At 66.5% G+C, this 15,526-nt stretch overlaps 2 protein-coding genes across 2 annotated transcripts; one reads left to right on the forward strand and one right to left on the reverse strand.

Annotated features, from left to right (window-relative positions):
- Positions 1–935: 935 nt before the first annotated feature.
- SRPX2 (sushi repeat containing protein X-linked 2) lies at positions 936–6,007 on the forward strand. Its single transcript, XM_068411888.1, is given in 11 exon segments — positions 936–1,514; positions 3,214–3,300; positions 3,394–3,585; positions 3,714–3,890; positions 4,280–4,406; positions 4,508–4,629; positions 4,748–4,927; positions 5,089–5,222; positions 5,296–5,417; positions 5,746–5,890; positions 5,892–6,007. Coding segments are annotated over 11 exon segments (1,590 nt in total). The 5' UTR covers positions 936–1,246; the 3' UTR covers positions 5,928–6,007.
- Positions 6,008–6,967: 960 nt separating this feature from the next.
- On the reverse strand, positions 6,968–14,142 carry SYTL4 (synaptotagmin like 4). The gene is made up of 16 exons (XM_068411848.1): positions 13,898–14,142; positions 13,575–13,790; positions 12,946–13,055; positions 12,696–12,810; positions 12,425–12,532; positions 12,043–12,166; positions 11,846–11,936; positions 11,569–11,672; positions 11,393–11,479; positions 10,880–11,058; positions 10,577–10,679; positions 9,480–9,641; positions 8,586–8,691; positions 8,086–8,185; positions 7,355–7,563; positions 6,968–7,234 (listed from the first exon to the last, which is right to left on the reverse strand). Exons 1-16 carry the CDS (start codon positions 14,005–14,007, stop codon positions 7,092–7,094), a joined length of 2,067 nt encoding a protein of 688 aa, XP_068267949.1. The 5' UTR covers positions 14,008–14,142; the 3' UTR covers positions 6,968–7,091.
- Between the last annotated feature and the right edge of the window lie 1,384 nt (positions 14,143–15,526).

Genomic DNA, 15,526 nt, shown 5'->3' on the forward strand with positions numbered 1-15,526 from the left:
GCACGGTGCCTCAGCCCCCCCGTGCCGCCGCCCTACCCGCACCATGTCACCCCAGAACCACCCCCTGCCTGCACCGTGCCACCCCCCCGTGCCACCCCCTGACTGCACCGTGTCACCCCCTCGTGCCACCCCCTGACTGCATGGTGCCCCAGCCCCCCGTGCCACCCCCTGCCCGCACCGTGCCAACCCCCTTGTCACCCCCTGCCCGCACCCTACCTCCCCCCGCCCGCACCGTGTCACCCCTCCGTCTCACCTCCTGCCTGCACCGTGTCACCCCGCCATGCCACCCCCTGCCTGCACCGCGCCACCCAGCCCTTGCCCTCCTGCCCCAGCAGTAGTTGATGCCACTCCAGCCCCGGTGTGGCCCCCCCCAGCCCCTGCCCAGGAGGTGTCCCCCTGCAAAACAAGGACCAGCCTCAGATAGGGGCAGCCACCCTGTGCCCCAGCACATGGCACGGTCGCCATGCCAGCAAGCGGCGGGCATCCTGCCCGCCATGGGGCGAGCGCCCCGTCCCCTCCTCGGGGATGTCCCCGGGCTGCAGGGGGCTGTGGGCTCACCGGGCAGGCTCCCCACACCCCTGCTCCTGCAGCCCAGGCAGCAGCAGCCCCGCGCAGCAGCCTCCTGGCAGCCCTCTCCAGCTCAGGACAGCTGGGTTATTAATTAGCGTGCTTACCGGCCTGGCCGCCACATAATTAGTGCATTCAGGCAGCATGTCCGCTCCCGCCGCTCCACGCCAGCTCTCCTACCTGTCCGTGCCAGGCTCATCCCTTGTCCTCCCTCACCCTCAGTCCTGTGCTCCAGAGCCCAAATCCCGGGTGGCTCCGGCTCCTGCCTCCCTCGTGGGACGCGGGGCGGGGGGGTCCTAACGAACGCCTTTCATTACCTCTGCCCTCGCGGGGCTGAACTCCAGCTGGCAAACAGACCCCAGCTAGAAGCGCTTGCCTCCGGACCCATTTCAGCAGGGTCTCTCCCTCCCTCCTGGCAGGAGGTGGAAAAAGGGTCCTGGCTCCTGTGGTTTTGCCCTCGGCCCCCCAGGACCCCCGTTCCCGGAGCCTGGGCTGGCACGGGCTCAGCTACGCTCTCTCCTGTGTCAAAACAGGCTCCTGGCTCTTCTGCTTGCAAAGGAAAACAATCTGACAACCTTTTAAAGCCTTGGAGAAGCAGGAGGTGCATTGGAAAACGGGCGATCCTGGGATTTATTATTTTTGACAATCTCATCATTTGGGCCTGACTCACGGCTTTTGAATGTTTGGGACAGGCAGCAGAAGGAAAAGTGGGTTTGCTGAGCACAGGCAGGAGGGCCAGGCGTCTGCAGCGACAAGGCGACGGAGGCGGCCGTCGTCCCGTTTCCAGCCCCTCTCCATCCTCGCTGGGGCTCGCGGCTGTTCCCGGACCTGGTGCTGCAGGCGGGCTGGCCGGCCCCCAGCCCCCCGGCCCCCCGGCATGGCGCAGGAGGCGGCCCCCGTCCTGCTGGTTGTCCTCGCCAGGCTGGTGTCCTCCACGTGGCACGAAGGTGAGTGTGGGGGTCTGTGGGTGCAGTGGGGCTCCTCGGGGACAGCAGCCTGCGGGGCCCCGCTCCTGTGTAGGGGCTCACGGGGGGGAGGGAGGGAGGGGTGCCGGGGTACGGTAATGTTGGGGAGAGCATCGGTGTGTGGGGGTACAGGGTGCCTGCGGGGGTGCGCTGCGGGGTACGGGGAGGGGATGCTGGGAGACAGAAATACCGGCCCCTCCATCACGCGCCTGCCTGCAGCTCCCGCGGGGGCCATCGGCCGGCAGATGTTTGCCTGGACAGAGCGCTCGGATCCGAACACCCCCGCGCCCGGGCAGCCGGGTCAAGGATCAAAAGCTCTCGCCCTGCCTGGGGGGGGTTTCCCCTTCCCCGCTCCCATCCCCAGCACAGCTGGCTGGGGGTGCCCCCGACCCAGTGCAGCCGGGGCTGCGAGCTGGCCCCGGGGGAGAAGGAAAAGGCAGACAAAAAAGGATCATGGTGATTAAATGGCACATCTGCCTGCGGGGACAGAGTGCTCGCCGTCCCTTCGGCAGCCCCCCGGGAAGCGGCCCTGCTCATCCCCACCGCCGGCCCCACGGATGCCAGCCCTGGGCCCCTCCGCTCCCCGAGGCAGCCGTGGGAAGGGCGTCGGGATAAAGGGCTCTGTGGGAAGGAGTGGGCGACGTAACGGGGCTTGTGGGGAGCCGCTCTGTAGTAAAGTTCATGTTGGAAAGATTTGTAATGGAGTTCCCTCGCCGTGAAGTGGGGCTGCTGTTTGGGTTGGCCTTGGCGGATTTCCCCTTCCCCAAACCCGGAGCGGGGGGAAGAGGAGATGGGTACAGCCGCAGCGGGGCTGCCGCTTCACCCGGGGTCCCTTCCCGGGCTGAGCATCCCCGCCATGCCGGAGCGGGGCTGGCGGTGGGGTAGGCTGGCGGCGAGGAGGGGGCAGCGCTGGCGGAAACGCGGCGGAAACGTGAGCTCAGCGCTGGGGAATGCCGCAGCCGGCGAGGGGCCGAGGGGAGGCCGCCAGCCCTCTCCCCCTGCACGGCTCCCTTCCCTTGCCCGTGGGGACACGGCGTGGGCCGGAGGGTGGCCCGCAAGGATGGCGCAAGGATGTCCTTCCCCCAACGCTGCGGTCAGGGGCCCCTCTGCGCAGCACGGGTGGCGTGGGGCCAGCAGCTCCGGCCAAGCCCCTCCAGCAGCTCCATCCTTCCCTGGAGCACCAGCGAGGGGCTGCAGCCCTGGCAGCCCCCAGCCGGGCAGCGTGCCTCTCCTCCCTCGCCTCGGCCAGGGGCTCGCTGGGGCAGGCGGGAGAGGGCAGCTTTCTTCCTTCCCTCGGGACGGCCGGTGGCAGGGACCGTGCCACGGGAGCGGGTGGAAGAACTTCCCGGCAGCACGAAGCCGGGGGTCAGTGCCAGCCCATGTGGTGCCAGCACCCGCTTCCTGCCGTAACCGCGGCTGCTCCTGCCGCTGTTTAGTCTGCGGGCTGGTGCCAACGCACACCATGTCGGGACAGGGCTCACCATCCATCTGCCCAGCTTAACCCTTGACAGCAGCCCCGAGGACGGCAGGACAGAGCCTGCATGGGGATGGGGTCACTTGCTGGGAGCTGCGGGATGTTTCGGGGCTGAAGGGTGCAGCTGCCCAGGGAGGCATCATCGCCTGGGTGCTGCTGTGGCCACGGACTGTCACACAGCCCCCTCATCTCTGTCCTCCTCCCCAGGGTCCGGCTACTACACGCCCGAGAGCCACACCAATGAAGTGTACGTGGAAGAACCCCCCCCTGAGCCTGCCCTGGACTACCGCCGAGGTAACGGCACCCGAGCCCATCCCTTAGGTCCCCTTGGGGAAACCGGGGCATGGTGGGGCCAGGCACACCCCTCATCTCCCTTCTCCCCCCCAGTGCCCCAATGGTGTGCCACGCTCAACATCCACCGCGGAGAGGCCACGTGCTACTCGCCCCGGGGGGGCTCCTACCGCAGCAGCCTGGGCACGCGCTGCGAGCTGAGCTGTGCCCGCGGGTACCGGCTGGTGGGTCCCAGCGCCGTGCAGTGCCTGCCCAGCCGCCACTGGTCCGGGATGGCGTACTGCCGACGTGAGTGTGCCCCAGCCATCGGCTCACCGGCGTCCCCGTGGGCACCCACGGCGGCCGGTCCTGGGCGCTCTGCCCACCGTCACAGCCAGGCAGCCGCTTCCCTCTCCTCTTTGCTGTCTCCATCACAGAGATCCGGTGCCACGTGCTGCCGGCGGTGCTGCGCGGCTCCTACGTGTGCTCTGCCGGCGTGCAGATGGATTCCCGCTGCGACTACACCTGCCTGCCTGGCTACCAGCTGGAGGGCGACCGGAGCCGCATCTGCATGGAGGATGGGCGCTGGAGCGGGAGCGAGCCGATCTGTGTAGGTAAATTCTCGCCCTGACATCCTCCCAGCCGCACGCTGCGGGGGCACACAAGGGCAGGCCACCCTCCGTCCCTGGGGTGCCTGCAGGTATGACCCCACGCCTGACCCAGGCATTACCAGGTGCCGGCTCCTGCACCCCATGGCCCTGGGACCCCTGTCCCTGCTGCTCCCCGAGGTGCTGTTAGCCCCAAAGCACAGGCTCCTGCAGGGCACGTTGGTCCGGTGTCGGGGCACTAAGTGCTGGCACCACAGCAGGTCTTGCTGGCTGCAGGGTGCCCGGGTTGTGCACAGCATCCCTGGGGTCGCTGAGCACTGGGGCCGGTGCCCGGCTCTCGCAGCCCAGCCCCGGCACCCACAGGTTCCCCCACTCCCTTTCCTCCCCACGGGCAGATCTGGAGCCTCCCAAGATCCGCTGCCCAGACTCCCGGGAGCGGATAGCTGAGCCAGGCAAGCTGACCGCCACCGTCTACTGGGACCCCCCACGCGTCAAGGACTCCGCCGACGGCATCATCAAGAGGTGAGGGCAAAGGCACTGCGGGCACTGCCGGCAAGGGCTGGGGATGGGACTGGGTGTCCCCTCCCGGGGCCCTGATGGAGAAACCTGTCTGCTGGGTGCAGGGTGATGCTGCGGGGCCCGGAGCCCGGCTCCGAATTCCCCGAAGGAGAGCACGTGATCCGCTACACTGCCCACGACCAGGCGTACAACCGAGCCAGCTGCAAGTTCAGCATCCGCGTCCAAGGTGAAGAGCGGGGTCCCCTGGGGCTGCTCGCTGCCTCCTCCCAGCTCCGGGTTCCGCGGCCCACGGACGGGGCCATGCCCCATCACCCCCAGCCCTCACCCAGCCTCCCCCTTCGCAGTGAGGCGTTGCCCTGTCCTGAAGCCCCTGCAGAACGGCTACCTCTCCTGCACCTCCGACAGCAACAACTACGGGGCCACCTGCGAGTACCTGTGCGAGGGGGGCTACGAGCGCCAGGGCACGTCTCTGCGTGTCTGCCAGTCCACCCAGCAGTGGACGGGCTCCCAGCCCCTTTGTGCACGTAAGTGGTGCGGGGCAGGGGAGGGCTTGCCCACAGCGATGCCCTGTGCTTGGAAGGGATGCTACCTGTCAGGGCAAAGCGGTGGGGAGGGGGTGATGGGGTGGGGAAGGGGTGACGGGGAGCAAAATGGCACCTCCCCACCCGCTCTCCTCTCGCCCCAGCCATGCAGATCAACACGGACGTGAACTCGGCCGCCAGCCTGCTGGATCAGTTCCACGAGAAACGCCGCCTCCTCGTCATCTCGGCTCCTGACCCCTCTAACCGCTACTACAAGATGCAGATCTCCATGCTGCAGGTGAGGAGACTCTCCCGCCGCCCCCCCTTCCTGTACCCCCCCCAGCACCCTCTCACCACCCCCCTCTCCGCAGCAAGCGGCCTGCGGGCTGGACCTGCGTCATGTCACCACCGTGGAGCTGGTGGGGCAGCCCCCGCACGAGGTGGGCCGCATCCGAGAGCACCAGCTGTCCCTTGGCATTATCGAGGAGCTCAGGTAGGGAGGACGGGGGGCTGTCCTGCAGAGCCCGGTGTCTGGGGAGGGGAGTGGGGACAGGGACACCTCCAGGGACGGCAAAGCATGAGGTTGCAGCTGGGTTCGTGGGCAGCCCCTTCCTGCTGCACTGGGGGGCTTGTGCAATATGGGGACACCCCCAGCAAGTTCGAATATGGCATCCCCAGACCCTCCCAGGGCTCACAGCCCCAAGGAAGAGATGGGAGCCACCACCCCAGGAGGATCTGAGCACGGGTGTGTGGGACGGGCGGGCTTGGCCCCATCCCGCGGCTCCCCCAGCCCTGACCGGTGACTCCCCCCTGCACCCCAGGCAGTTCCTGCACCTCACCCGCTCCCACTTCAACGCGGTGCTGCTGGACAAGGCGGGCACCGACCGCGAGCGCTACATCTCCCCGGTCAGCCCCGACGAGCTCTTCGTCTTCATCGACACGTACCTGCTGAGCGAGCGGGAGGCGGGCGCGGCGGGCGCAGAGCGGGGACCCCTGCGAGTGAGGCAGCGCCAGGGAGACCCCCCTCCGCCACCGCTGGCCTCGGGGTCGGACACCTTCCTTTCTGCTTTTCTAGTCGCCCACCGTAGAGGAGGACCAGGGTGCCGAGGGCCTCCGGGGAAAGGAGAGCCCTTCTCCGGCTGCTCTGGCACGGAGAGGCGAGTGGGGACGGGGATGGGGGCCGTGTGCTGGCAGCATCCCCCCTGCCTGCCAGCCAGGAGCAGTCTCCGGCTGCGGGGTGGGATGGCTCAGCCCGGCCAGGACCATGGCAGGAGACCTCGAGTGCCTCTGCTTACACCCCGGGGCAGGGGGGAGACGGGGAGCCAGACACTGGGCTGCCAGAGCAGAGGGGACAGGGCAGGCAGGACCACAGCCTCTAGGGCAGCATCTTCACCCTCCCTGCAGCCGTCCTCACCCCGTGCACAACCTGAACCCACTCTGTCCCCACCTGGGGCCAGCCCTGCAGGCAGGCGCTGCTGCCAGAAGGCCTTTAGCAAAAGCCAACGGCCCCCCCGCTCAGCAAAGCCAGCGGCAGCCACCAGCCAGCCTGCAGCCTATCCCATCCCACCCTGCCGCCTGCTTCCCCTTGCACCAGCCATGGGGCAACCCTTCCTGGGAACTGTTTTGGCAGTAGAATATTAACTCAAAATAAATAAATTTGTATAAAAGTCGGTGCTGGCCTCTGTGATACACCTTCTGCCCGGGAAACGCGTCCTTCCTGGGGACCGCTGTCAGCAGCCCCTGAGGCTGACCCCACACGGCTCCATCCCAGACCCACAGCCAGGGCTCAGGCTGGGCTGGGCACGGCCATTCTGCGGGAGGAGGGTGGGGAAGATGAGGAGGGAGCAGGCTGTGAAAGAGAAGAAGAATGGAAAGAAGAAAAAAGCCAACAACACTTCAAAGCATTTTGCCTGGAGGGGGAAGAAGGGAGGATCCACAAGGGCTCCAGCCTGACGTTGGATGCGAAGGGTAAGACAAAAGGAAAACCCTTTAACCAAAGCTAGGCCAAGGAGACTTTCTGCCCAAGCCTGTTTGGAGAGGGTCATGTTTATTAAAGTATAAGCAAATAAAATAACCAAGCGTGGCAGCCTCACGGGGCCGTGTGGCAAGAGCGGCTCCCCAGCAGCGGTGCCAGCCCTCGGCCGCGTCCCGGTGCCAGTGCCACAGCCTACGGCCGCCGCCTGGCCATGGTGGAGCGCAGCTGGAGCGTCCCCTCCGCCCACGAGCCTGGGTACTGGCACATCTTCTGCCACAGGTTCAGCTCCTCGCCCGTGGAGTCCATCCAGTCCACAGCCTGCCCGTAGCTCACGCCTGGGAGAAAGGATGGACGTGGGCAGAAGTTACTGCTGGAGCAGCCTCCTGCCCGCAGTGAGGCAGCCCCAAGCAAGGCTGCTTGTCCCCAGGGTTTGAGGGGACCGCAGGGCTCCTCACCGTTGCCCACCCCCAGACGGACACCTCCGAGGAAGTCATTGCTGGACAACGGCTCCCGGTCCCAGACTGTCAGCTCCAGGCAGATGTGCTGCAGGTCCTCGGCGTTGACGCCGTTGTAGACAAAGGTGTGGTTGTAATGAGGGTTCAGGGTCTTCTTCACCACAGGTGTCTTCCTCTTGGAGGCTTTGTTTTTGTGTGGCAGGAGGTAGCTGGGGGAAGCAGCCCCTTGGGTTAGCAGCACACGTGCAACTGCCTTCTGCACCTCAGCACCCCAGGACCTGGTCTGGAGCCCACCTTCCCTGCCATGGCCCAAGAAGAGCCACGATGGTGTGCAAGGGGCTGGATCTCTCCCCCCACTCCTGAGAAGCAGCTCAGCAGACTGCAGGTGGTCTAAGGAGGGGAGAGGGCAAGGACCAGAGCCTGCTTGTCCCCAGCCACGCTGCTCAGTGGCTTGGTAAGACAAATTGGGAACACAATTTGATGGCAGCTGGAGCCATACCCTGCATGCAGCCTCTCAGTGTGACCTCTCAGCTGGCCAAAACCCAGGAGAGTGTTTGCTACCAGGAGCATCTCGTCTCCAGACAGAGATGGGTAGATGGTGACTTTTGGGGTACCAACGCAGGCAGCATGGGGCAGCCAGCGGAGAGACCCGTCCCTCCCCAAGGGCGCTCTGGGATGCAGCCAGGGAGGACAGTGCCTTCTTTGACCCCCCACCCAAGACCCACACTCACCCCTTGACAAAGCTGTCTGATGTCCCCCCAGATTTGGCAGCCGTGAGGTTCTTGGCTTCTTTGATCCAGACCTGGAGCTCACCGCCTTCCCCCGTTTTGCCTGGGAAAAACCCAACACAGCAAGAATTAATCACCCTTAATTTCCAGCACCGCTGACTCCTGAAAGGGTCCTGCTGAACAGCCTTCATCACAGAGGCAGGTACAGACCCCCAGCTGGTATTTCCTCCCACCTCCTCCCTTACTGGCCCTGCCTGCTGAGGTTACAGCAGACAACTGCTCCACATGGGTGGAGCTCCATGATGGTCCAGCCCCAGGAGAGCACTGGGACCACTCGGCCAGCCTGAGGGCAGCCAGGTCTGCCCCGACCCAGAGCAGCCTTGCAGGCGTTGCAGAGGAGAAGGCTGCAGTGGCACCACCCAAGAAACCCACCCGGACCCAGCTTGCCTGGCCATGAGCAGGTCCCCCAGGCTCCACAGAGATCCTGGAGCTCCAGCACTCACCCTTCTGCCATTTCCCAGCCCCAGGGTGCTTGGAAGACGGGATGTACTTCATGGAGACGACCAGCTCCCCCTTGTACTGGGCGAGACCAGCAGCATCCGCCCCAATCTGCAGAGAGACACGGATTACCAAACAGTGCTAGAGAGGCCAAAGCAGACACGGTGACGGCCCAGTCTGTCCGCAGCACCTCCCACGCTGAGCCAAAGGGCTTGGCTTCTCCTCGAGGTGGTTTAGCCAACAGAAATGCCTGCAGTGCCTCCCCAGCATCACCGGGTCAGACTCAGACCAGCTCTCCTTTGGGATCCCAAAGGGATACTATTTTGCCTCAACCACCTCCCTTAGGAAACCCTGTTTCAAGGTCTCCACAAGCTGCTCGAGCCCCAGCAACACCAAGGGCTGAGCCCACAGTACAAGCTAGTCAAGAGAACCAGACTCAAGTCCAGCAGCAGCATCTGCTGTTGCCATCGAGCTGCACGAAGGCCCTCCCTGCACAGCCCTGCAGCCCGCAGCAGGATGTCCTGGCCAATTTCCCTCATTTGTTTCCCTGAAGTTGGCTCCGATTCCTCTCAGCCGGGGCAGGGAGCTGCGAATTGCTGCACCCTTGGAGCAATCAAGCAAGCAGAACGAAAATACCTGACGGGGCGGAGACATCCCCCTGCATCCCACAGCAGATAGACTGAGGAGGAGGAGGAGGAAGGAAGCTAGGCTGAAGGCAGATCTGCCCTTTTTTACCCCTGCTATGTGCTCCGGGGTCTTAATTTCTCCAAGATCTGATTTGGGGCAACCCTTTTGGCAGCTCTCGGCCGAGGTCTGCACCCCTCCACCCACTGAGGGCCACCCCCCGGGACAGGGCCAGGCTGCTGCGGGCAGCAGGGCTGGGGTGGCAGGGCCAGCACCTTGCCGTGCAGGGGCAGAAACTCTTCCAGGTGGCTCTCGAAGTTCCAGGCGTCCAGCGGGACCTCCGCCTCCCCCAGGAACGTGTTTCGACCAAAGCGATCGTGGTGCCAGACAGAGAACTGCAGCGTCCTTGCAAGCAGGAGGGACTTGTTAATCTCGTACTAGGAAGAGAGGTGGGAAAACCACCAGTGAGCAGGCAGCGTCAGGCAGGGGACAGGCTTGGCATACGCCGTCAGCCACAGCTCTCAAGCCAGAGAGGAGACAGGTTTGAGGAGCAATGTATGCGCGCAGGAGACTGTTCGTCTTCCTTTCCAAGCCTGCTGAAACCTCGAAGTCCTGGGGCAGTGGTGCAGGAGCCTGTGCTCTCCAGGCAAGCGATCCTCAGAGCCCGTGCAGAGCCAGGACCAGGACTCATGGCACCCAGCCACCCCACCCCATCCCACCACAAGCGAAGCTCTGCCAGCCCACCGAGCTGCAGGTGGTCAGACCTCAGCACACCCGGGGCTGTGTAGCCTGGAAACCCAACCTCAGTTCCCACATCCCTCCTGTCCAGAGAGTGCCTGGCCTCAGCGGTGTGCTGCTGGGCTCGGGGACGGAGCCAGCCCTTCCCACCACGCTGCGGTGGCCGCAGCAGGGACCCTGAAGGGCAGTGCCAAATGCTTCTGCCCTGGGGCCCAGAACTGCCTTATCTCTGCCTCAGCAGACGTGCTGCCTGCTCTCCCACCACTGTAACCTGCCTGCGATGGCCCAGGAGCCTTCTTCACAGGAAAGCAATGTTTGGGGGTAAGCAGAAGGCCCCTGGCTCTGGGGGATGCCACAGGAGCCAGGACACACGTTCACATCTCCAGCTGTGCCTCCACCCCACCATGGCACCCAGGGATGACACCACAGCCACATCAGAGCACAGACCCAGCCTGGGAGCGGGTTTTTCCAGCTTTCAGGGTGCAGTGTCTGGACACGGGTCCTCTGCAGAGCCCCCGCCTCAGGGTTGGGAGCCCATCCGTCCCCTGGCTTGTTCCAGAAGCACGCCCAGGGCCAGGTGCCTGCCCGGCCCCGCAGCAGGGAGCGGGCTGTGCCCCAGCCCATCCCCGCTCACCTTCAGCAGCTCGTTGTACAGGGGGTTGATGGTGTTGCGTTTGATGGTCGTCTTGCGTTTCCCTTGGCGGGATTTGTCCGGCAGGAGGTAGGTCTTCACGTACCTGAAGGGAGCAGCAGGCAGCATTTCACCAGGGTCTCCCCACAACCAACCCCCGTCACCCCCCTAGGCCCCCAGGACAACCCCAGACCTCCTGCCTCACCAAGACCCCCCCACTTACAGCTCCCCTCTCTGGTGGGTACCCCGCACCCCAGCTGAGCACCGCCAGCGGTGCCACCGGCCACCGTCCCCCCCAGCTCTCACGGGTTGGAGCGCTTCTTGCCCTCGTCCCCGTAGGCCAGCTGGCGACACTCCTTCACGTGGATGAACAAGGTCTGCGTCTTCTGCTCATAGCTCAGGGAGAAGGAGATTCCCCCGGTGACCGCAACGCTGCCGAAGTCGCCGGCCTCGCTGTAAATGCTGACCATGCTCCCCAGCGTGCTCTGGAAGACACGGCGGGGGTGAGCCGGGCAGCAGCGCTTGGTGGGTCCCTCTTCATCCTCAGCAAGGCTGCTCCCCACGCCTCCTCCGCACAGCCCCTCCGTGGCTGGCGATGGCCACCAAGTGCCACCCCGCCGCGCGCAGGCTCCCTGCAAGAGAGCTGGGTCTCCACGTTTCGATTCCCTTCAAGGGGAGGAAGCCCCCACACCCCAGGCTCTTGCCCCCTTGCCCCAGGAGCTGCCCGCCCTGCCTCCCCTCCCACCCAACCTGTCGGTGCTGCCCTTCTCCACCAGTTCTTCCCGTGGAGCAGAGCACGGCCGTGCCATGGGGACTCACCGAGGAGGTGCCGCTGCGCATGCTGCCCCGGGCCACCCTCTGCCGATGGATCTCCACCAGGTTATCGATGTCCTCCTCCTCCTCCTCCTGCAAGGAGAGGGACAAGCCGCCTGCGTGGGGAGCGGCAGGGCACGGCCGGCCAGGCAGCCAGCTCTGCCGCACACCAAGGGTCTCACCAGCTCTGTGTTGAGGCCTGGGACCGACTTGCTCCTGTCCCCCAAAGAGCCGCCTTCCCCCACGCAGTCCTCCGGGCGCAGGTCGATCACCGACTTGGTGTAGTCTGCACGAGAGACGGTGAGGCAGCAGGCGGGGGCACGGTGCGGGACTCGCTGCAAGGGGCTGCCCCAGCCTCTCCCTCCCGCACTGAAAGCCCACCGCAGCCCAGGGAGAAGCAGCCACCCACCCCCTGCCATGTCAGCACCCAAACCCCCCTGCACCCATAGCAGCTCTCACCTGCGGGCCTCACCACCCGCCGGGGGTTCTTCTTGAACATTGTTTCATGCTCGTGGGCCAAGGCGCTGCGGCGGCTCCCCACGGCGGCATCCTGGGCAGGAAGGGTCCCGTCAGAGCAGGGCAGAGCTGGGCACCACACAGGGCTCCCAGCCCCGCGCCCCAGGGCAGGGTGAGCCGGCCGGAGCCACGGCACGCACCCGCCCGTCGGAGAGGGTGTTTTTGGAGCGGAGAGGGAGGGTCAGGCTGGAGGCAGCGGGTCCTGCTGGCACAGCAACTTGCTTTCCATCTTTGAGAGGAGCAGCTCTCTCCAGGGAGTTACTCCTGCAGAGGACACAGGAAGGTCTGTCCCAGGCCAAGGGCACAGCCAGGAGAGCAAGTGCTGGCCAGGAAGCACCGTCTCCCCACAAGCTCCCCGGAGCAGCCCAGCCTGCCCAGGGCCAGGTTTCAGCCCAGCCGGAGGAACCAGCTCCCCCTCACTAGACCAAGAAGTTGAACAGAGAAAAAGACACTTCAGACAAAGGTCCTCATCCTCTGCCAGGCCAGCCTGGCCATGCACAACCTGCCCCAGGAGCCCCTCACCTGCCCCTCACGCCACCGGGACTAGGTCTGTAGCCATCCAGACTCATGTTTTCCATGGACTCTGTGTCACTTTTGCCATCCCGAGGGTCTGAGGCATCCGGAAACAAACTGCAGACAAACAAAACCACAGGTATGTCCTGTTCGGTGAGGAGGCTGGTCTGAGAGAGAGCTTCTGCGCCACCAGTGATCCAAGCAGGGCCCAGCATCCCTCCCAGCCCCGCAGCAGGTGAGGGCTGGCACGCAGAGCCGGGGAGCCGGCAGGGATCCTCACCTGGGCCCCTCCCGGGGTGCTGAGGGGCTCTGCTGCCGAGCTGCAGAGGAGCTTTTGGGCTCACCAAGCTGGGCTTTCTGGAGGAGGGTTTGTCCCATGGTCTCTCTTTTGCTGGCTGGAAGGAGAGAGGCATCAGGAGGAGCAGGGGCTGCTCCCAGCCAACTCCGTGCTGGGCAGAGGCACACCAGGGAAAGCCGGAGCACCCCGGAGGGCCGGGCTGCAGGAGAAGGCATCACTGCGGCACCCTTACCTGCCGACCTGTGCCGCAGGGACAGCCGCACCATGTCGCTGCCCAGCCGGTTGGCGAAGCGGTTGACCCTCTGGTCGTAGAACCAGTCACCCGTCGCCTTCTTCAGCTCACTGAAGGGCAGGGGGGGACAATGAGGGGCTGCTCCCTGTGCCCCACTGCCACCCTTACTGCTTCCACAGCCAAGGAGAGCACGGGTACCATGGGCAGGTTCGGCAGGTGGCTGGGCAGAGACGATGCACTGGGCAGATGACTGGCCCAGCTACATCCCCAGCAAACATGGGAGCAAGACAGGGTTTGTAGGACAGGGGAGGCCGAGAGGGAAGAAACCTGGGGTGCCTGAAACACAGGCTGCGCGAGGGGCATGGGGATATGATGGAGTAAAGTCAGAGCGGGAAAGGAACAGGGTGGGCATGAAGGAGACCCAAGAGCAGGGCACAACCCAGTTCTCCATCACCCAACCATGGGTGCCCACCCTGGGGAGTGACAGCAGAGATAGCTGCCCTACGCTGGAGAGGACCAGTTGGGCTAGGAAAGGTTGGCCATGGGGCATCAAGCTGGGGTGACCAGGAGGAGGAAGGGGTCCGGAGAAGCACGCAGAAGGTCCCTGCCACTTGGCCCTGGGTACTCACGCCTCCTTGGTGCAGACTTTGCAGCGCCAGGAGCTATTGGGGCCGTAGGAGCGGCAGTCCCGGCACACCAAGTGGTTGCAGCCCCGGCAGGTGTTGGCCTTGGGGCTGACACGGCCCAGGCTCTGCTGGCAGCGGGCGCACGTCCGCTCGCTGTACCGCTGGCTGCCCCGCTTGGCTCCCTTGCGCCGGATCTCCAGCAGCTCGTTCTTCAGGCGCCTGCTCGGACCCCAACACCAGGAGCCGTCAGAGCCGCGCCGGGACCACCGCCCGCACCCTCACCCCTCCAGCTGTTTCTGAAGCAAAGCAGGGAAACCAGCACCCACCTGATTCTCCTCTCCTCCGCTTTGCGGAGCTCCTCGTCACGCTGCAGGACCTGCAGGATCAGATCCCTCTCCACGTCCGACAAGAAGGACAGATCCACGGCCTCCGACATTGCTCCGCCCAGGATCGCTCGCCCTCGGACACGTCGGTGCTGTGAGCGAGCAGGCGCTCAGTGCAGCCCTTATCCAGGCTCAGCACAGCCCCGTCCCGGGCTCGCCGCCCCACACCAGCCCAGCTCCGCCGGGTACGCCCCGCTTGCCCCCGAGGCCGGACCAGCCGCCCCCCCCAGCCCGGATCACCGCACCCGAGGTACCCCAGGGCCCCGCCAGCCGCCCCCGCGGCTCTGCCCAGGGCACGGCGCTCCGCGGGCCGGGCTCTCGGCCGCCTGCCAGCCCCGCCGACCGCAGCCGGCTCCGTGGGACCGGCGCTGACGCCCAGCACCCCCGGGCACCCCCGGGGGGAAGGAGCTGCTCCAGGCTGCTGCACCCACGAAGGCCGGGCTCGGCAAGCCGCTCCCCCCGCACAGAAGCCGGGGTGCGGGCGCGCAGCCGGAGCAGGATCCGGCCCGAAGACACCGACAGCCGGAGCCCGGGCGGCCGCAGCAGCTCCAGCCCCGACGGGGCCGGGCACAGCCGCGCTCCCGGGGCACCCCTCGGGGGTCTGCGCCCGCCCGGGGCGGCGGCACCGGCGCGCCGGGGCGCGGGCGGCGGCGGGACGCGGCCGAGCCCGGCGGGAGGGACCTTCCTGTCCCCGCAGCCGCACCGCGCCCCGGGGGCGGCGGGCCGGACCCGCTCCTCTCTGCCGGGGGGGACTGGGGCCGCCGGCACGACGCGCCTGACCGGCTTCGGCGGTCCCCGGGACACTGCGGCCCCGTCCCCCCGCCCGCCGCCAGCGGACGGACCCCGCGGACCCCCCCGGTACCTGCCGCGGCTCCGGCCGGCACCTCCCGGCAGCAGCAGGGGGTGGGGGGAGGAAGGCGGTGCCGCCTCCTTAAAGGGGCCGCACCCGCCGCACCTGCGGCACCGACGGGGCGGCCCAGGCGGGAGGCGGAGCCCGCCCCGCCCAGCCCGGGACAGCAGCCCCTGCCCCCGGGCGCAGCCGTGCCCGGAGCTGCCGGACCCCCGGGTACGGTCCCCCCCCGCCTCTAGAGCTGTGGCCCCGGCACGGCTGGGCAGAGCCCGGCGCGGTGCCCGGGGCTGGGCGCTCTGCCCCGGCCCCCCCCGCCGTGCTTCCGCGCAGCCCGATCCGGGAAGGCAGCTCCGCCCCAAGAGCACACACACGCCGGCACAAAGTCTACAGCCACCCGCACTGCTGGGGACAGCGGGCCCAGACGTGCCCTCCCGGGGTGCCCGGGGTGACGGGCTCAGACCCGAGCAGCACGGCCGTGATGTCCTCCCAGCAATGGTGACCCTGCCGCAAGGCTCCAGCCTCTGCCCTTGTCCTTCGTGGGCAGAGATACGGTCCCAGCCGGGCTCCCCGAGCTCTGTCCACAGCAGCGCAGGCACTAGGGAAACCATGAGCAGGACGAGCCGTGGGGCTCCCATCCGTGGGGAGATGGCTTCTCACCACGCAGGACGGTGGAGCGGTGTGGGAGGCCAGCTGAGAGCAGCCCCGAAGCGAACACGAGGACA

Source organism: Nyctibius grandis, chromosome 13 (assembly GCF_013368605.1).
Source record: "Nyctibius grandis isolate bNycGra1 chromosome 13, bNycGra1.pri, whole genome shotgun sequence".
Taxonomy (NCBI): domain Eukaryota; kingdom Metazoa; phylum Chordata; class Aves; order Nyctibiiformes; family Nyctibiidae; genus Nyctibius; species Nyctibius grandis.